Below are 19,591 nucleotides of genomic sequence, written 5' to 3'. Positions count from 1 at the left end.
TTGAAGGACCCCTGTGAAGGTGATGGGTGGTGGAGCGATGTTGATGGCAGGGATAGAATGGAAAACCGAGGTGGGAAAGGGGTGTGATAAATGGAAGGCTTAAAAAAAAAATCAATGCCTTTCTTTAAAAAGCAATTTATTTTGCATTGTGGGAGTTCCTAGTCTTCCCTTCATCCCCCGCCCCAAGACTTGGGAAATCTTTAATCTCCTCTTTCAGAGCACTTGGGAATGGCCCTTCAAAGATGGTCACACATAGTTTAGCTTTTCCTTAGGAAGCAATTTCCTCTTCATGTGAAGATTGCAGCCTCAGGTATGGACACAAAGTTCTTGGGATGTATGGTACTTGTTCCTGCTTAGACCAATGCAATGTGTGTACTCTGTATTACTTCCGGAATTCCTTCCAGTTTTAAAATTTTCAGGAACAATGGACTTTCCTTTTACTTTATAAAATTATGAAACTATGATCCTGTGGAGTGACGCAAGTGTGAACTAATCCCATGTGAGACCTAGGAAAATAACATTTCGATGGTGACCGCATTATAGGTCATTATAGGGCCCTTACGATCTTTTTAGAACTTCAGGTTTTTAAGACCTTGAGCAAGTCATTTAAGCACTTTGGACCTTTTCCTCATCTATAATTAATAGCTCCAAGCTCTGGAATTTTCGGATTCTACAAATTTAGCAAATTTTGTCTTTAAATAGAGTAACTTTCTCATTACATACAGATTAATCTTTTTACATTTTCTGCAGTAAGCATTTTCTTTACCAATGTTTTTTAAACAAATTAGTTTAAGGCTTTACATTTTAAAGAAAAGGAAAACTTACTCTTGATATTTCTACTCTGCAAAATTTTTCCCCTTTTCAAATTTTGGTATTTTATAATAAATATTTATATTCCATAAAATAGTAGAACATGGAACATGCTTTATAAAGCAATTCGTGTTTTAAGTTTCAAATTGTCAGACTATTAGGGAAAATTTCACTTTTCCACATACTACATGTAAGATTTAGTTTTGGCATTAAATATATAATATTCACGATTAACCAGAATAAATGGTGCACACAATGTAAACTTTTTGGATACCATCTATAACTCCCTTTTTTTTCACTATAATTTATTGTTAAATTGGAATCCATACAACTTCAGTGCTCACCCCAAAAGGTGCCCTCCTCAATTTGTAATACTTAAGATAAGAAAAGGATTACATGTTGTTATACTGATTGAATGAGATTGGAATAACTTACGCATTTTATTTATTTGTGGCATAAAATACCATATGATTTGGTAATAAATACTTCCAATAAAAAAACTGAAGGGGGGGTGCCTGGGTGGCTCAGTCGGGTAAGCATCCGACTTCTGCTCAGGTCATGATCTCACAGTTCATGGGTTCGAGTCCCGCGTCAGGCTCTGTGCTGACAGCCAGCTCGGAGCCTGGAGCCTGTCTTCGGATTCTGTATCTCCCTCTCTCTCTGAGTCTCCCCTGCTTGCGCTGTCTCTCTCAGACTCTCAAAAATAAATAAAACACATTAAACAATTTAAACCCCTCTCAGAACTTAAGGTGAAAATGGAATCATGTGTTTGATCTGCATTGGACAAATGTGGATTGGAATTTGGCATAATTTGCTGATGTTATTTTTAAAATCACAACTTGGTAATACATAATATACAAAGGCATCGTGTCGATTTTATTTTATGGTTTATTTTGTATAGACTTATTCTGCCCGAATAGTATTCATAAAAGAGGAGATTTATGGTTGAGAATATTGCTCACATCTTCAAAACACTTGCCAAGTAATAATAGAGCAGGACAGAAGCTCCGGGTCCTAGGACATGGTGCCAATTCAGAGATGTGTCTAACAGTTGTGACTCATGCAGTTCTGTAAGGGGTTTGTATCTCCTGAAAAGCAGAAGGGACTCAGACATAATGGTTTCCATCTAAAGGGCCTTGGAGTTTCTTCTTTCAAAGACAATCATTTTCCTGTTTTGTTTCACAGAGGCCCTTATTCCTCTATTTTGTTTGCTGCTAATTATTTCTTCCCAATTATATTTAAATTTTTTTGAGGATGAAGGAAGGTGTCTCATTTAATGCTTTCTGTATTTCCCCCCACATGTAGGAGTGCATATAGGTGTTAGAAGTGTGCTGTAAACATTTAGTCATTGGTTACTGTTTTATACACTTCCCCCCACATGTAGGTGTGCACATGGCTGTTAGAAGGTGTGCTATACACACTTAGCCATTGGTTGCTGAGGAGGGTGGGGCTGTTCCTCAGCTGCAAATGATACCTGAATCCGTCAGTGTCCCAGCTGGCTTTCCCAGTGGAACGGTATAGAGTGGGAGTTAAGAGCCCAGATGTGAGAGCCACATTGGGGTCAACTTTTCTCCCCACTAAATTCGTTAGCGTCATCTTCTCCTACAGACTGGTATTTCTGCATACTTGAGGTTGGCTGCTTCTCTCCCTTAGCACCTATCCCCGAGCTGTAGCTGTGTAGATAGTTTCAAAATGGCACTAGCGAGTGGTACAACCATAATTGTGTATTTCCCTGGAAAAATTTAAGAAAGTCCTATCACCTTTATCCTTCACAATAGCAGGTAATCAACTCTCTCTATTTAAGGAGAAAAAGAGACAGGGGAATGTTTCCTCTCTCTACATTTATATGCTATGTTGCTTTTAGGTTTTTTTAATTTTTTAAATTTATTTTTGGACCTAAAGGAAATAATATGACGAGGAGCTGAAGACTTGTGCTCTACCTCAGGATCTTTTCAACCTTGGACAATTTATTAAACCTGAACAGAAGTTTATTTATCCACAAAATGGAGATAAGATCTTGCTGTAAGGATTGGATTAGGTATGTGTTGAGAAACTGAAATGCTGTACTGACTCAAGATATTGTTAGTGAAGACTATTCTTCTACAAATTAATCTTTATTCTTTGAATGACCTTTTGAAGTTTTACTGGTCTTGGTGATAGTGAAATGTTATGGAACTTTATTTGGTACAATTCTGCCAGCTTCTCTTAGTTCACCCTTACGTCACCTAGTCAGTGAACACTGAGGTCCTACGATGTCCAGGAGAAACATAGTGACTAACCAGGTGAATGCTGGAATTCGACTGATTTCTTTTAAATCCTGACCCACCACCTATTGGCTGTGTGTGACTTTTTCTCTCTCCCTTTCTCACCTGTGGAAATGGGGATGATAATACCCTTTGTAAAGTGTTTGGCGCAGTCATAGAATCTGACAAAATACTCAATACACGTTAGCCAATAGTAGTAGTATTATTGTCAGCCAGAGAGGTGACATAGGGGAGACAAAGTGAATGGAACATGATTGTGTACTAAAAGAAGGCCTCGGTATCATTGGATCTAAGATAAAGAAGTGTCTGCAGCGAAATAAAGTAAGAACAGCTCATGATGAGGAAGCCAGAGTGCAGTGAAGTGAGCGCTAGATTTGAAACCTTGATCTGCCCTGAGATCTAGGTAAACCAGAGCAAGTCGCTTGACTTCCTTGGCTTCTGCTTTCCTTTCTTGTCAGGAGGGGATAATGAAGTCTGCTTGAGGGTTACCATAAAAATTAAGGAGGAAAAGAGCACAGGGAGGATGTGTGATGTGCGGGTGGCTCGTGCATCGGAGGGCAACAATAAATGGTAAGGAAGATGATAGCAAAAGGAGCTATTTGGTGATAGATGGGCAATTCCCACACTTACTGGGAGATAGAAAGTCTGCTGCAAGAGTTCATAGGAAAGATCAAGAAAGGCTAGACTGGAGGTTGGCTTGAGAAACCTAGTGCTATTTGTTTCAAGGAGAACAATTCCTTTCCCAGAAGCAATCCTGAGAAATCCTACTTGACCTCTTAGCTGACTACCCTATGTGTTCCCCATGCACTTCTAAAATTTATCAGAAGTGATAAAATATTTGGTTTTCTGGAGAGAAAAATGTCAGGGCTTTTTGTTATTTGTCAGGAGTGACATCTTCCCTTTGTAGTTTAGACAGGTAGGTTTTCACGTGGCCAGGCAAGGAGGACACAAAGTCCAGTGGTCTCTTCAAGTTACATTTTTCTGCATTTCTTCTCTAGGATACGTGTAACATATCCTGCAATTTGTAACCAATATAGGCTGCAACTGGGAACTATTTTAAGATTTCATTTTAAGAAAAAATTTCAACAGGTGAAATCTCTTTCGAAGCTACTTAATTCAATATTTCTTCCATGTCAGTACTGAACTTAGAAAAAAAATTCATTCTAAATATGGAGTTTCATTCTCTTTTATTTGTTCTACTATATATCTTTTTTTTTTTTTTAAGCCAAGTTTTTGGTTGATAGAAGAGATACAGTTCTTTTCTCCCTACCTTGTGTTTTGGCTAGGTATTTTAGAAACTAGCTTGATTAAAAAAATTTTTTTAATGTTTATTTATTTTTGAGAGAGAAAGACAGAGCATCAGCAGGGGAGGGGCAGAGAGAGAGGGAGACACAGAATCTGAAGTAGGCTCCAGGCTCCGAATGGTCAGCAGAGTCCGAGGCAGGGCTCGAACTCACGAACTGCGAGATCATGGAGTCGGACGCTCAACTGACTAAGCCACCCTGGCGCCCCTACATTTTTTTTAAAGAGAGGAAATGTCTACATTTTCTTTCAAGCTGAACTTCCTGTCCTGTACACTGTATTATGAACTTGCTAGGACTGTTTTCATGCTTTCATATAAAGCTCCTCCTTTGCTATTGTTCTATGTTTATGAGAAAGTAAGAGTTTATCATTATCTGTATTTTATGGCCTTTAAATGTGAAAAAAAGTATTGAATATTTTTATTTCAGATAAAAATGAAATAACTGTTGCCATAATCTACAGCATCTAATTTGAAAAAGAACCATGCAGCACGTAGAAATGTAAGCACACATTTCTATTAATATATTCTCAGTTGTGTCATAAATACAGTTCCTAGTTTATAGACCATACATTTATATGAAGATTTGGAGGCAAAATATTTAAAATGCTCTTTTATACTGGTAGTCAATTATCAGTTAAGCCTGTAAAGCCAGACACCAGATGCATGTTAATTTGATTTCTTAGAGGTTCTTTATTCTATTCATTACACTCTCCTAACATCCTCTACCTGTATGATGACTGGTGCCTGAAACACTGCTGAGTGAAAAGGCATCACGGTCATGAATGACTGAAGAATAATATGAAACTTTACGTATCCATAGTCTTTCACCGCCACAGTCATCTAAGGAATACTATGTTCATACTGTTTGGCTCTAGTGTTGTTGTTGTGCTTACCTACTAATGGCAGAAGAGGGAGGCTAAATTAATCCAGATAAGAAAGCACCTGGAGTTATCTCTGAAAGAAAAGGTCTAACTGGAGGAAGGCTGTTGGAAACGGCAGTAGTGGGGCAGGAAGGTAACAGGTAGGGAGGAGAACAGAGAAGCAGGGGAGAAGGATTTTGCAACAGCCTAGGGATGGAGGGTGCTGGGGTTTGGTGGTTTAATAAGATTTAAGGACAAGAGACAAGACACCGTGTGTCTGGGGTGGGGGGTGATGTTATATAATCCCCCCCTCTCCTGCTCTTTAAGAGACCTCAGCGTAAACTTTTACATTTTAATGTTTCTGGAATCAATTTTTATTTCTATGGAATGTGACATTTTATGTAGATGAGCCTTCCTGGTCAGGCAAGAAAGGTCGGTTTTATTGATATTTTATATGTATTTGAAGTAGGATGAGATATGAAACTGGACAGTGAAACACAGAATGAGAAATAAATGCAAAAGAAGTGTACCTTTAATTCTGGCATTCCCTGGAATGGATTTGTCTTGGAGAGATACTATATAGGCAGCTGCGTCATAAATAGAATATTAGCTCTCCCTCTATCACAAAGAATTACTGAATAGTGATCATTTCTTAAATTCCAAGTAATTTCTAGTAGATTTGTTACTGCATGTGGGAATGAACAAAGTCAAGAATTTAGATGTTTACTTTAAGTGATTATTTTTATTTAGTGTTTCCATCACCTATTTAGGGAGTCTTAGGTGGAGATTAATTTTTTTATTACAAAGTGCTTGGTATTCAACTGATTAATTAATCCTCATAACAACCGTGTGATTTAGATGGTATTATTCTCACCAATCATAACAGAGAAAATTGTGGTATAGAAATGATAACTTGCTCAAGGAATATCTGATAGCGAATAGTGGGGCAGGGGTTCAAAACTATGTCCATTTAATATGCAAACAACTTCTAATTGCCAGAATGCGCTCTTACACATAACAGTAACAATCTTGACCTAAGCTTTTTTGGGGGGGGGGTGGGGGAATTTATATGACTGTTTTAAATTTTCATAGCATTTTGCACTCTTGAGTTCCATGGCAAGTTGCCTTTTCCTACTGCACAGAGCTTTTCCTTTTAGTTTTTAACTTTTGGAGGCAGCTTTAAAGCAATCTTTCAGCACACCTGAACGTTTGGCCTTGGGTTGCTTTGTCTAAGCTGTGCCCACTTATATAGTTGCTCAAGAGGGCAGACTTAGACGCAGAGGGTAGAGAATGTCAAGGTGGTGCTGGCAAGGGTCAATCATGGAACCATCAGAAAAATCTGTACTGAGTTTCACCTTTTCCTTGTCAACCCTCTCACATTTTCTATTTCTCTTTGCAGAGGAACCCCTTCTTTTCCCAGCAACTCTCTTAGATTTATGGCTGCCATCTTGAGTCACTACTCACCACCGGAACTTCCCTTAAAGAAGGTTGGGTTGGGGAAAAATTGAGTGGGGACTGACTGTAATAAAGTAAACTTTGGGTGACTTAGATGCTTCTTCTCAGCCAATGCTCATTTAAGAATTTTAAAGAAGAATCTTGGATGTAACCTAAGCACAAGCCCTTCAAAATATCAGATACTGCTGTCAAGCAAATCACTCAACATTTTATTTCGATTTATTATTTAGAAAGTATTTTTCAAAAAACAAAGGACTCCATTTCTTTGCTCCTCATTCCCTCATTGCTCATTCAAAATGTGCATAGTTATCCTGATGAGTAAAATATCCACTCCTTCTATTTAATGACCAAAAAAAAAAAAAAAAATGCAACGGGTTACGTTTATCTAGTACTTGACAGGTACTAATCACTTTCACATGTTTCCTTGGTTCTGAAAAGGACCCTCTGAAATGGACAAGGCAGTATGTTGCCACTTTACAGATGCTGCAGTAGAGGCAGAGAGAGAAAAAACGACCTGACCAAGGTTGGTTGGCTGAGAGAGTAAAGACTAGAGCTCAGGGCTTCAGAATCCTGCTTGGGGCTCTTCTTGCAATGCAGCACCCTCATGTGGAGAGGGGTGGAGCTGTTGAGGCTTAAATCCTCTACTCTCTTGAGTCCACTTTGCAGAGTCAGTCAGAGGAGGGAACTGGGAACTCACACCAGAGGGCCATGCTGCTTCCCCCACCTCTCCAGGTACCCCACTGGTCACTGGCATTACGTTTAATCCAAGTGTGGTTCTGGACCAGAAGCATCAGCACCACCCAAAAGCTTGTTAGAAATGCAAATTAAGGAGACCCACTTCAGACCCACAGAATCAGAACCTTTGGGGGTGGGATCTGAGGTCCTCAAGTGCTGCTGCTGCTCAGTAAAATTTGAGAAGCACTTTAACTACGAGATTCCCTGGCTGGTCTGGTTGATAGAGATTAGTTAGATACTTCAATTTTGTCCTTTGGGCAGATCACATCCTAACTGATGTTCTTTGTGTATCATTATGTACTGTCTTGTAATATTGTAGGGTGGAATAATAAAATTATTAAAGTGGTGGAGACTTCCAGGGGCACCTGGGTGGCTCAGTAGGTTAGGCGTCTGACTCTTGATTTCGGCTCAGGTCATGAAGCTCACAGCTCGTGAGTTTGAGCCCCACATTGGGCTGTCCGCTGACAGTGGGGCCTGCTTGGGATTCTTTCTCCCTCTCTCTGTTCCTCCCCTGCTTGTACTCACTCTCTCTCTCTGAATAAATAAATAAGCTAAAAAAAAGTGGTGGAGAATTCCAGTTATGGTTAGTTACTACTATTGGTATTCAACTTTTTTGTAAGTTCAGAATCTTGTCTTCTTCAAAAGACTAAATTCCTCAAGCATGAGAATCATGTTTATTTATATTCTCACAATACTTGCTGCAGGCTTTAGAGGAGAATTGGTGCTTGAATCTATTTTACTTTAATAAATCTTGCCACTACTATTAATGACATTGGACTAAAGACAAATATGTTTACTGTGTGACTTCCTTACATCTGCATCTTTGATTACAGGACATATTTGATTATAGGACTTATAGGAGTCCTATAAGTCTAAACTTTATTAGTTTTATTTTTAGCATATATACACACATTATAACAATATATATTATACATATTACATCTAATATATTACATTATATAATATATGTTATATATATTATACCATTATAATCCTATATTATCTATATATTTTTATATATGTATATATATGGCCTGAAGCTTACCACATATGAACTTGACTGAGGAAACTCTGAGCTTATATTTATTCATTTTAAACAGAGCAACATGTATACTACGCCCATTTCATAGGGACTATATAAAGATTAAAACGAATGGAGCAAATAAATATTTTCTAAGAACTAAGAACTACAAGGTCCAACATAGATAGATCATGCTATTAACTTTTCTTTTGAGCACTTTATAGTTTTCAATCTTCTATGTTTATTTGCTCTTTTTTTTTGTTTTCATATAAAAGGAAAAAGTGAGTCTGAAGTAGAATGAAGATTTTCAAAGTGACAGGAGTCTTGGATCATGTAATCTGTGCTTCAAAAGACTAAAATTGACTCATAATTCATCATGTGTTTGAATGATGATAATGAGAAGGATGCTAACTGGCACCTCTCAGATAAAGCTGCCAAGATTTAAATAACAACAGTAGACACTGGTGCTGGGAATAAAAAGAACTTTGTAGTCATAAAGACAGCATGTCTGGAAGCAGGGTTCCCAGGGAGGCTTCAGTGACTCTATAGTGTCAGCTCAACTGCCTGACTAGGTTGACGCCCCTCCCGTGAGAGTCCGGAAGTGATAACAAGTAACATCTTGATGAAATTTCTGGGTCTCAGTTTTGCAACAGTCAGTATATTATAAGTTGAGCTTTGTCATGTGAGTTAGGCTTCTATCTACTAGGAAGCCTGAACTAGAAGATTATCATTAGGCTTACTAATGAGTGAGTGGTTTTGTTGAATGGAAATCAAACTATGGCTGCAGTTCATAGGGAAAAAAAAAATCTCCCTAAAGGGGGAGTAGAGTACTAATAAAAATTTAACGTTTAAAATGCTCTCCTTGTGCAAATATTTGTGGAACTAGGTTTAGGTAAATTTCAGCCATGTCTTTTCATCCTGATATAAAGACCACTGAAAAACTGAAAGACGGACAGATTCATATTCTGATGATCTATTGTTACAGTACTTACGTGTGCTGTGGATGATGTACAAACTCTGACATCAAGAGTACAATTATTCCAAAAGAATAACTCTTAAATAAGCACTTTCACAGGCATTGCTTTATGATTTTGGTTAAAAAAAAATCAGTCCCAGACAATATTATCTTAATGTAGTATACAAAAATTATCTACTTCTGGCCAAATTTTTTGAATTTTGCAATTTTCCCAAATCTTACATATTTTAATCTGGAGGTCGACAAAATTGCAAGTGAGAAGAATCTTAAAATTTTTGTTATGGTTTTATAGTATAAGGTATGGCTGCTTAAGTACAGATCCTAGAGAGGCTATATTTCCAGATGACTGGCAAAATGATTGCCGAAATGCATTAATTAACCTTTATATTCACATAAAAGTGTTCTGTGAGAACAAATGTACACAAAATGTTATCTTTAATCATAGCTAATAAAAATGGTTTATATAAACACAGGTTTTACTACTGCAAATGTCTCCTTGACAAATACAAGGCCTGATTCCTTTATTAAACGATAATTAGAAATGTTTCACGAGGGATTCAGAGCCTTCCTCCTGTTTGCTTGCTTTTGAGGTAGTAAGATGAAGAGTCTTGAAGTAACATCTAATGATTACGCTAACTGTGGATGCCTGTGTTGTATATTTCCGTTAGTTCTAGAGTTATTTTACAGAACAAAATACCGAAGTTAAATAGCAGGTGTTTATGGAAGAAGGTAAAGGCCCATTTTAAAATGCGATAGCCATGACGATATTGATTAGATTAAGTCAAGATTTTTTTTCCAGACCTGGTCATCCTGGTGTGTCCACACCCAAAGTCCCTGCTGCTTTCGTAGCTGAGCCTTCAGACAGTCATGTGCTCCATACATTATACCCCCTCCTCGCTCTCTTTCCCTCAAAGCCCAAATCATGGCAATTACTTTTAATAAGTCCCAGGTTAGGTCTTAAAAGTAGTCATCAGGTTGAAGGTATTTCCTCTTCAAAGTGTGTCTGGGCTAAGAAAGGATAAGAGCATCTCAGGGTTGTTAGACAAAATGGCGATTTCACAGGTTTGACCTCCATGGGGGGGACACTTCTGCCACAGAGCATATATAAGAGTAGTTGGTATTGGTTAAAAGGACAGATTCTGGAAGCAGATGGCCTGGGCCCAAATTCTATATCTAACTGTGAGACCTTGGGTAAAAATTACTTTAATCTCTCTGTGCCTCAGTTTCCTCATCAATAAAAGTACTTTTTAGGATTATTGGATGATTAACATCGCTAATATTTACAAAGTGTGTACTGCCTCGCAGGTTATATATGCTATAGAAGGGTTAAATCAATAAATGTCATTTCTTAACCAACTGAGCCCCCCAGGCGCCCCTTTTAAATGTCATTTCTTATAGACACTCTATAAAGTTTATGTCTATGCCAGAAGAATGAATCTTGAAAGAAAACAGTGGCAGAGAAAAACCTGTTAATGAACAATGGTGGCAACAAAGACAACAACAACGACAACAACAACGAAGGAACGGATAACCCTGAGGCTTAATCCAACTTTGTGTTGACTAACAGTGTATCCTACCAACTTTGTGGCCAGTTCTATTGAGACTGTGCTTTTGGTGCCCTATTTGGGAAATGTTGTATTTCTCATTTGAGATATTTTATGTCTAGTATAATTTTTCAGGATGCATTTCCAGAAATGTGGTACTGTTTGCATGGTCAGCCACGCACTGCATGGGGGGATGGACATATGGTTTTTCTGATGGTATTCTTCGAAGACCAATTTTTTTCCTCTGGGTTGACTTTCTTGAATAGTATCAAATAATGAAAGCCCTTTATTGGCTTAAATAAGGAGAAAACACATATATCATCTGTTTCCAATTATAGAGCCATATTCAATACATTAGTAATAATTTTTTCGCCTGGTATCCGGAAAGAAATTCAACTGGGTAAGTAAGAAATATGGGATATGTTGAAAGGGAATTTTAGTACTGTTCCATCTTCTGATTTAATTTCTACAATATGTGGACTATTTGTAGCAAATTAGTTGTACGGCAAATGGGTTACAAAGTTTTAGATTATCCCATAATGAAAAGGTTGTGATTGGCGTTTTGGTTCTACACATTGCTTTGTTAACAGTAAGCTAGCAATATTGATTTATCATCTTTCTCAACTGTGCCACAAGCCATATTCAGTTTGTCTTAGATATACACACGAGCTGAATTCCCATTTTCCACCTTTCTCTTGAAGGTCTTCTGCTGAGTCCTACAATATGAATATATTTTTAAAAATCCAATTAAGAGAAGGTGATGGCAGAGAACATATAACTCCCAGAGGTATAGAATCCCTAAAAGAATGAGTTTGGAAGTGAAATATTTTGTAAAGATTGCCATGCATTTGAAAAAGACCTAATATCAAAGCTTATTGTGGAAAGAACACGTATATCACAATTCTCTACTTCTAAATCTAATATGTTTGGTGGTTAGATCAGCGTCATCTGGTAGTTTGTTAGGAATGCAGAATGTCTGGCCTCAGTGAGACCTTCTGGATCAGAATTTGCATTTTAATGAAAATCACAGGTAATTCATATGCAGATTAAAATGTGAGGAACACAGTAATATAAAACTACTAAATATTTTACAGATGGATTATAGTTTCATGAAACATAAGACAGAAAAAAATCCCTGCCAATGAAAACATGAAAAAATCCACTTTTGGTGATCCTAAAAATTAGTTTATGCTTGTTTTTGGTACCTCTCCTCAGATATCACTTTGTATCTACATTTTCACTGCTAGCCTGCAGGCTTCCTGAAGCTGGACATTGACACAACATCTGGAGCACATTTTAAACCAATTAATAAGTTTTTGTTTAATTTGTTCCTTTATTTAAACATTAAAACATTCTGTTCCTAAACATTTTTTCTATTACTACTGACCATTTTCTACCATTCATTCACTACAAACTCTCAAGAGTAACATAAGTGATATTATAATAACAATGTAATGAAACTAGAAAGTTAAAGTGTAACAGAAAAACTAACGAGGGTTTACACCTACTTCCACTTATTTTATGTCTCCTTGAAAAGGTGCACACACCCTTTGCATCCTGTAGGGTAGAGTATGCCATCAATTTATTAAACAAGCAATTGAATATTCCAGATTTAAAAAAAATTTTATTAAATAGCATTTGAAATTGGGTTAAAAAAATCAAGGGCACCTGGGTGGCTTAGTTGGTAAAGCATCCAACTTCGGCTCAGGTCATAATCTCAGTTTGTGAGTTCGAGCCCCATGTTGGCCTCTGTGCAACAGCTCAGAGCCAGGAACCTGCTTCAGATTCCGTGTCTCCCTCTCTCTCTGCCCCTCCTCCACTCGCACACTGTCTCTGTCTCTCTCAAAAATAAATAAACATAAAAAAAAAAAAAATCAATCATCTGTTTCTTAAGAGAACGTGATTGCCCTCTAGTGGGGTGAAAGGTAATGTGGTGTCCAAGGTTTTCCAGTTGAGAGAACTGGGAAAAAGAACTAGCGTCAGTTCTGAAAACATCTGGGTCACCAGCTGATTTCGATCTTTTCTTCTTGTCTGGCAGATGTCTTGCATTTTCATATAAGGTCACAGATCCCGAGACAACAGAATTGTGTGTATTTTCCCAAGAACAAATAGGAAATTGGTGTGAGCCTTAGCTAGATATCAGCAGCTTGGGAGCAGCCACACCCAAAGCTGGTAGCTTTGGGCCAGCTTCATCCAGCCTTGTGAGCAAGGGGCTATTGAGCTGGAATGGGGCATGTAAGCCAGTCCTGTTCAGCTGGAGCAAAAACAGTGGTGATTGATAAATCAGGAATTTTCCTAAAGATGGTCTGGATTCATTAATGAGAAAAACGCTCAATTAAATATGTAACGGATTCATCTCCCATTTCATTTTTAACTGTACAGATTTAACTTAAAATTCTGGATGAGAGCAACTACTAGATATTCACAGAATTAAATAACTATTTAGATCCTAAATTATAGGAAGGAAAACTATTTTATTGTGTGAATCAGCTTTATGGCACTCTGAAATGGCTGAAGGGCACTCTTGAATCTGGGTAAAATGCAACCTCTTGCAGCCTTTTCATCACAGAGAATGGGTTATTTGATGGAAGACATACTGTGCCACATGATTGAATGCTTATTCCAGAATCTACCCATTAATAATTAAAAAAAAAATCCCAAAGTAAGCAAATGTGTTTTTAGTGCAACAAATAAAATCCTGCTAAAAATGTTACTGACTAAGAGCAGAGGCAACTGTTCTAACAATAAAAATACTCTCCTCCCCCTTAGGATAGAATAATTTACTACCAATTACTTCACAAGACCATTGTGATTGTGACTAAAAAAATTCCAGATTTCAATGTTAAAAACCATTCAATCTTAATTATTTATTATTTCAAAATGTACTTTTAGAGAATTGTAACACGTGTAGACAAACATCACCAGGTATGTTCATTTAGACGATCATACTAGCTCTGTGTATCAGGGCTACACTGGGTCACAAAATGCTTATTGCACAAGTTCAGCTTACTCAGCTGGTATTAATCACATATATAATTAATTGATAAGCTACTGCTGTTTCTTTTTTAGTTTGATCTTGAAATCCTGACTAAATCCTAATTTTTCCATTTCTGGTTATTTATATATCCATTTAGAAGGTGCCCACTTCATTGGAGAAGATAATGGGGAAGACTATATGCACCTAGTACAATCGTGCTGAATAATTGTTTAATGAATCAGGAAAAAGCACCTGCCCTGGTGATTAATTGATTATGCTTTGCAACTGAAACGATGTCAAAATCCATTATTTTAATATTGCAGAGGTTGTACTTCTTTTCATGTTTTGCAAATACAGCTTACTCATGGCAGTAAGGACCCTTGCATTGTCATAGTATGGGTGGGAGTTTTATTAATGGGATAGTGGCTACCATTTCATGATCCAGGTTTCTGTGCAGAATTGAGATGGATCAAGAATCATCAATTGGAAGAATAGTTTAAAAAAAAAAGAAAAAAAACAGTTAAAATTTTTTTACATAACCTGTATTTATATATTGATAGATATAACCTTATGGAATACACAGTGGAAATTATAACTTCTCAATTATATATGCATAATTTTACCCATTGCAGTCACAATCATCTGTGGAGAATTTTCCAGCAATCTTTGGCACACAAAATCTACTCTTTAGTAAGCACCTGCACAAAATACCCGACCCACATGAACATAATGTGATTCCCACAGGAATTGAAAATACACTTGCTTTATAATGTAAAAGGATCAACAGGACAAAAAATTCTTTTTTTAAGGGGTGGGGGAGAAGGGAGGGAGGAGTAGAAAGAAGAAAAGTGAGTGCAACAAAGGTTAATAATCCTTAATCAAATTCAATTTTGAACAAATAAGGCCGTTGAGTCATAAGATAATAATAATAATACTATTATTATAATGATAACGATTTAAAGTAAAATTGATAATGATGAGTTTGTAGCCGCCCTTCTGCAGCAGAAACCTTGGTGGGGGGGGTGCAGAGCGCAGAGCGAGATCGCCCCGGTCCCTCATTCTGACAACCTTTCTGGGCTGGCGGGTGAACCGCAAATTGTGGGAAGCGGGGGTAGCTCAGGACACTGCGCAGAAAGCGGTCTCCCGGACTGCACCCGCGGGGGCGAGCGCCCAGCTCCGGGGAGGGGAGCGCAGGGCGCGGCGCTGGGCTCTGCAGGGCTGGCAGCGCTCCACGCGCCGGCTCGCCAAGTGCGCCCCCACCCGGCCAGCGGCTGCCTGGTCTGGGTCGCAGCTGGGAGGGGTGGGGCCGAGCCGCGCCCCGATGGATTAGTGAGGGTCCCTCCTAGAGAGATTATCCAAAGGGTCTTCGTCCCGGGAAATAATAGAGAACCGCGCTCGGGCCGAGGGTTTCAGCTAGGGCAAAGTGCCTGAGCTCCGAGGGCTGCGGGAGAGCGCGAAGAGAAAGGCCCTCCCCGCACCCCTGGGAAGGGGTCACCTCTGCGGGCTTGCGGCCGGCTGGGGTGGGGCCGCGCCTTTGTGTGGCCGGGCGGGGCTCGAGCCAGCTTTTCTGCAGAGCCACCCTCTTGGCTGGGAGGGGCTCGGCGCCCGGACACAGAGCAAAGCCGGGTGTCTGCGCATATCGAGGGGTGTCGGGCTGTTCTGGACTGAGGGGCTGCAAGAACAGGCTCTAGGACTGCAGACCGTTCCCCAGCCTTTCCCCAGCTCCGTTTCCTCGCCAAGCCTCGCAGCCCGAGGTCTTCCCGGCACCGCGGGAAGGGTGGGGCAGGGCGGAGCTGTGCAGAGCGAGCCCGGTCCTTCGCTTTTTCCCTTCTCCGCAACCAGCACCGGGTCCCGGGGGTGGGGGGTGGGGGGTGGGGGGTGCTTCCAGCGGCCACCAGACCTCGGGCCCCTCCCTGCCTGTCCACCCCTGGGGCCACCCAGAAGCGTGGGACACTGGAGGCGCGCGACCGGTTGGCGATCTCTGCGTCTGGACTGTTTCTCTGATACAGGTTGAGCCTATGGAAATTGCCATTATTTGGCCCTGCTTGACCTACAAGGCAGGTATTTCACGTGGCTCAATTTAAGAAGTTGACCTCTCTTGTATCTGTATTATTATATCTACACATACCCAGGTTCCCGAAGCTTGTACCCAAAATGATCAAGGAGTTCAAAGAAGCCTTCATTGGCGTCAATGTCTAGTCACCCTATGTGGTTTTTGAAAAGAAAAATGTTAACCCACTTTTCCCCTCCTCTGTCCGTAAAAAGGAGCAATGAGGCCAGAGTGGGGAAGGCAGGGCGATGGTCTAGTCGGTTTTGGAAACCAAGGCTGGGAGTCAGGAGCTCGAAGCGCGGGGCGTGGCCCTGCTGTCCCTCCAGGGCTGGGCTCCTGGGCGTCGCGCTGCGTTCCCCACCCGGCCCCCTTTCGGCTGCGGCTGCTGCGCCCCGCAGGGGGGAGGAGTGAGGGCGCCGGCGCGGCTTCGCACAGGGTGGGGCCGTCCGCATTGTGCGCCCAGCGCTGCAGGTGCCTCCCCCCGGGACCGCTCGTCCTCACACAAAGAAACCCCACCCCAGTGCCTGCGAAACCACTGTCCCTCCGCCCCTCCCCACCGCGCGCTTCCCCGCCCCTGCAGCTGCCCACCCGCGCCCTCCGGGCCCTCCCCGACTTCCTCTCTCCTTCCCCTCCCTTTCCCTAAAACAAAGGAGCGTAGCACCCCCACCCCCGCCCTAACCTCCCCGCACCGCGCCCCAGGACTAGCGGTTTCTCAGACGAGACAATACCATAAAATTTGTCCCGTTCTCCAACCGCCACCTCCCCCCCTCCGTCTCCACCCATCTTTCAAACAGCCTAGAAGGGACCGATTTGACTTCGCATTTTCTTTCTCCTTTCCCAACCTTCCCTCCTCTTCCCCTTTTTCTTTTTTTAACTAGAGAAGAAATAAAGAATGTTACAAAGCACTTTCCAAAATGTCCCTTAACCCCATTTAAGGCAAACAGTAAAGGTAGCTCCTTCCCCTCCCTGCCCCCCACGGTTGAGCCCTAATTTTAAACATGGAAACAGAATACATTCTCTACCCACGGGAGGGCAACTTACCTGCTTCTACCTTTCAAAAGAAAATTTTAGTTTTAGATTTCCAGAGACACCCTCTTTGCCCTTCCCAAACCCCCAGAGCTGCCTTCGTCCTTCTCGGTTCCTGTTTTACCATTAACGTCTTTTTCTCTATAAAATATCTCTGAATGCCTTCAAAGCTCTAAGAGAGAAGGTGAGAGGTGGGCTCCGGGTCGAGCCCAGGGAGAACGAGGCGCGATGCCTTACCCATTGCTGTTTTAGCCATTGTAGGGATGTGCAGATGCTGAGCGGTGGCGAAAGCGAAGGGTCCAGCTACAGCAGCGGAGAGAGCGAGAGAGAAGACTGAATAAGGCACTGAGTCTGCAGAGTGGGACCGTGCGAGAGAAAGAGCAAGAGGCAGGAGCCCATGAATAATTATCACTCAGAAGCTCAAGCAGATTGGCTCCCAAGGTCCCCTGACATGACTCCCGCAGAGTCAGAATCTCCAAGCATTAAATATTGATCCACCAATGGTGCTGGAGTACAAAGTACCAGAATGCAGTTTGAAATGGAAATCAGTCCTTCCCTAGCAGCTCCCCCCCGGTTTGGGGGCCTGATAGTACAGTCCAAGAAGAGTGGAGTCTTAGCCCAGAAGCCTCCTAGGAACTAAGAACTGGGCTGTGCCTACCTGGGAGCCAAGAGGATTGACTTTGTTCACACTTGTTTTATCTCACAAATAGACATAAAAAAGGGAAAGGGATTTAAAGCTTTGAGAAGTCTTCATGCTCACTAGTGGAAACATCTGTTTAAACATTGTGGTTTTACTTGTTCATGTTTTCTCTTTCACCTTTGGCCCTGTCTGAGTAGTTTCTAGTCTCCCAGAGTGACCCTGTGTCTGGCTATGGTGACCCTATGGTGGCATCTTGAAACAGAACTGCATTATTGTCCTTTGTCTCTCAGCACAATGGGACTCAGGTGTCTTGTACTCTTGAAGGTGTCTCAGCAGAGTGAGGCCTGGTGTTTTCTACTCCTGGCCCAGAAGGAAGGGGCTATTTGGATTACTTGAGAATAGAGACAAATAGTTATGATCCACCTGGGTATCTCAAGGAGGAAGATGAGAGTCAACTTCCAGTGTCTGTGTCCTCCCCATCTGGTTACATGGAAGAACCAGGCTGACTGATTGTCTTGGGCATTGGAGGAAACATAGATGGGTAATGCCATTCTACATTGGAGATGTAGAACTACATGAATTGAAGCCCCAGGGAATCTTTCAGGTTTCAAAGAAGAAACCTTCATGCTGAAAGTTTAGTGGCAATGAAACGTATGATCTGGGGCATGATTTTTCAGAGATCTGGAGACCTAATTAATGTAGGCCAAAGAAAGATGTGTTAAAGTTTCAGGCTGAGCAATGTGGTATGTAAGGATCTGTGAGATCAGGTGCAAAAAGTGACCTTCGGTTAGAGAGAAGGCATTCACTACTTCATTCCTATTGACTTAATGAATGTCATTCATTATTTCATTCTATCTCAGAAGACTCACATAAATATTCATTGAGCATTTATCATGTACCAAGCTTTGAGCATATAACAGTGAAAAAGATTTTAGATCTTGTTCTCATGGAGCTTTTAATCTCTGTTAATTTAACACTTCTGTGATTTCTCTGAGCCTTCCTCCAGTCTAGATCCATTCAGAAACCGTGGTTTTTGACATCTGACAAAAAAGGAAAAGGATCGCCATTCCACTGTAGTCGAAAGCGAAAAGACTAGCACATTGTTGAAATCATGAATACATACAGAATCCTGGCAAATTTTTAATTTTATAGAAATGATTGGGATTATTCTAATGAATGAAATAAGTTATAAGCAGCTTTCTATGAAATCATATTTCAAAATTTCTTTCTAGGCTCATGAATAATATGCAGCTTTAAACACATAAAACTATTTGAAAAATAACAGACACTCTCCTTGGTGCTGAAATACATTTCTTCACCGCCTATTAACTTGTAAGACATTTAACCCCCATGGACATCCGCTGAGTTATAGAAAACTACTGGAACTAGAGCAATCCTGACCTGCTGAATCATAGGAAACAAAAGATAAAGTGGAGATCAATAAAATTACTTCTTGAACAGGAAGATTACAAATTATTTTTCCTGTCATTGTACAGGTCTGTGAGGATGACACGGCGAGAGAGCAGTATGGAAGCTGGCAGGGTCTGGAAACGTATAACCATTTTCTCACTTTCTATGGTCATTTCCCATTTTAAATGTGAGAGCTAATTCTTTCTCAGTGGAGGAGTTACCAATCATGAGATGAGAAATCTTCAGCCTGTCTGTGTGACTCATATTTTTATGGTACTTCTCTTCTCCCCACCACACCTTTTCCCTTCAGGCTATGCATCATCTTTATATATTCTTTAGCTTCCTTGGAGAACAGGGTCCCTAAGTCATGGCATTAATGTACTTAACAACTACCACTGGCAGTTGAGTGAGATTTTTTTTTTTTTTTTTTGCACTTTGATCAAACAAAACAAAACAACACTCTACACATTCTATCATCTAATCCCTCATCCTTTGGGGAGCATGACTTACTGACGGATAG

General features: G+C 40.5%; 1 protein-coding gene across 1 annotated transcript in view; it reads right to left on the bottom strand.

Moving 5' to 3' along the window:
• Positions 1–17,451, bottom strand: part of STMN2 (stathmin 2) — a 52,329-nt gene extending 34,878 nt beyond the window's left edge. Inside the window, exon 1 of the mRNA XM_039250088.1 lies at positions 17,259–17,451. Within this exon, the coding sequence (XP_039106019.1) occupies positions 17,259–17,277 (19 nt within the window). The 5' untranslated portion in view covers positions 17,278–17,451. The remainder of the gene's footprint in view (positions 1–17,258) is intronic.
• Between the last annotated feature and the right edge of the window lie 2,140 nt (positions 17,452–19,591).

This window comes from Hyaena hyaena, unplaced genomic scaffold (assembly GCF_003009895.1).
Source record: "Hyaena hyaena isolate Hyena2069 unplaced genomic scaffold, ASM300989v1 scaffold_358, whole genome shotgun sequence".
NCBI classification, from domain to species: domain Eukaryota; kingdom Metazoa; phylum Chordata; class Mammalia; order Carnivora; family Hyaenidae; genus Hyaena; species Hyaena hyaena.
This window is presented reverse-complemented; position numbering and strand designations above follow the sequence as displayed.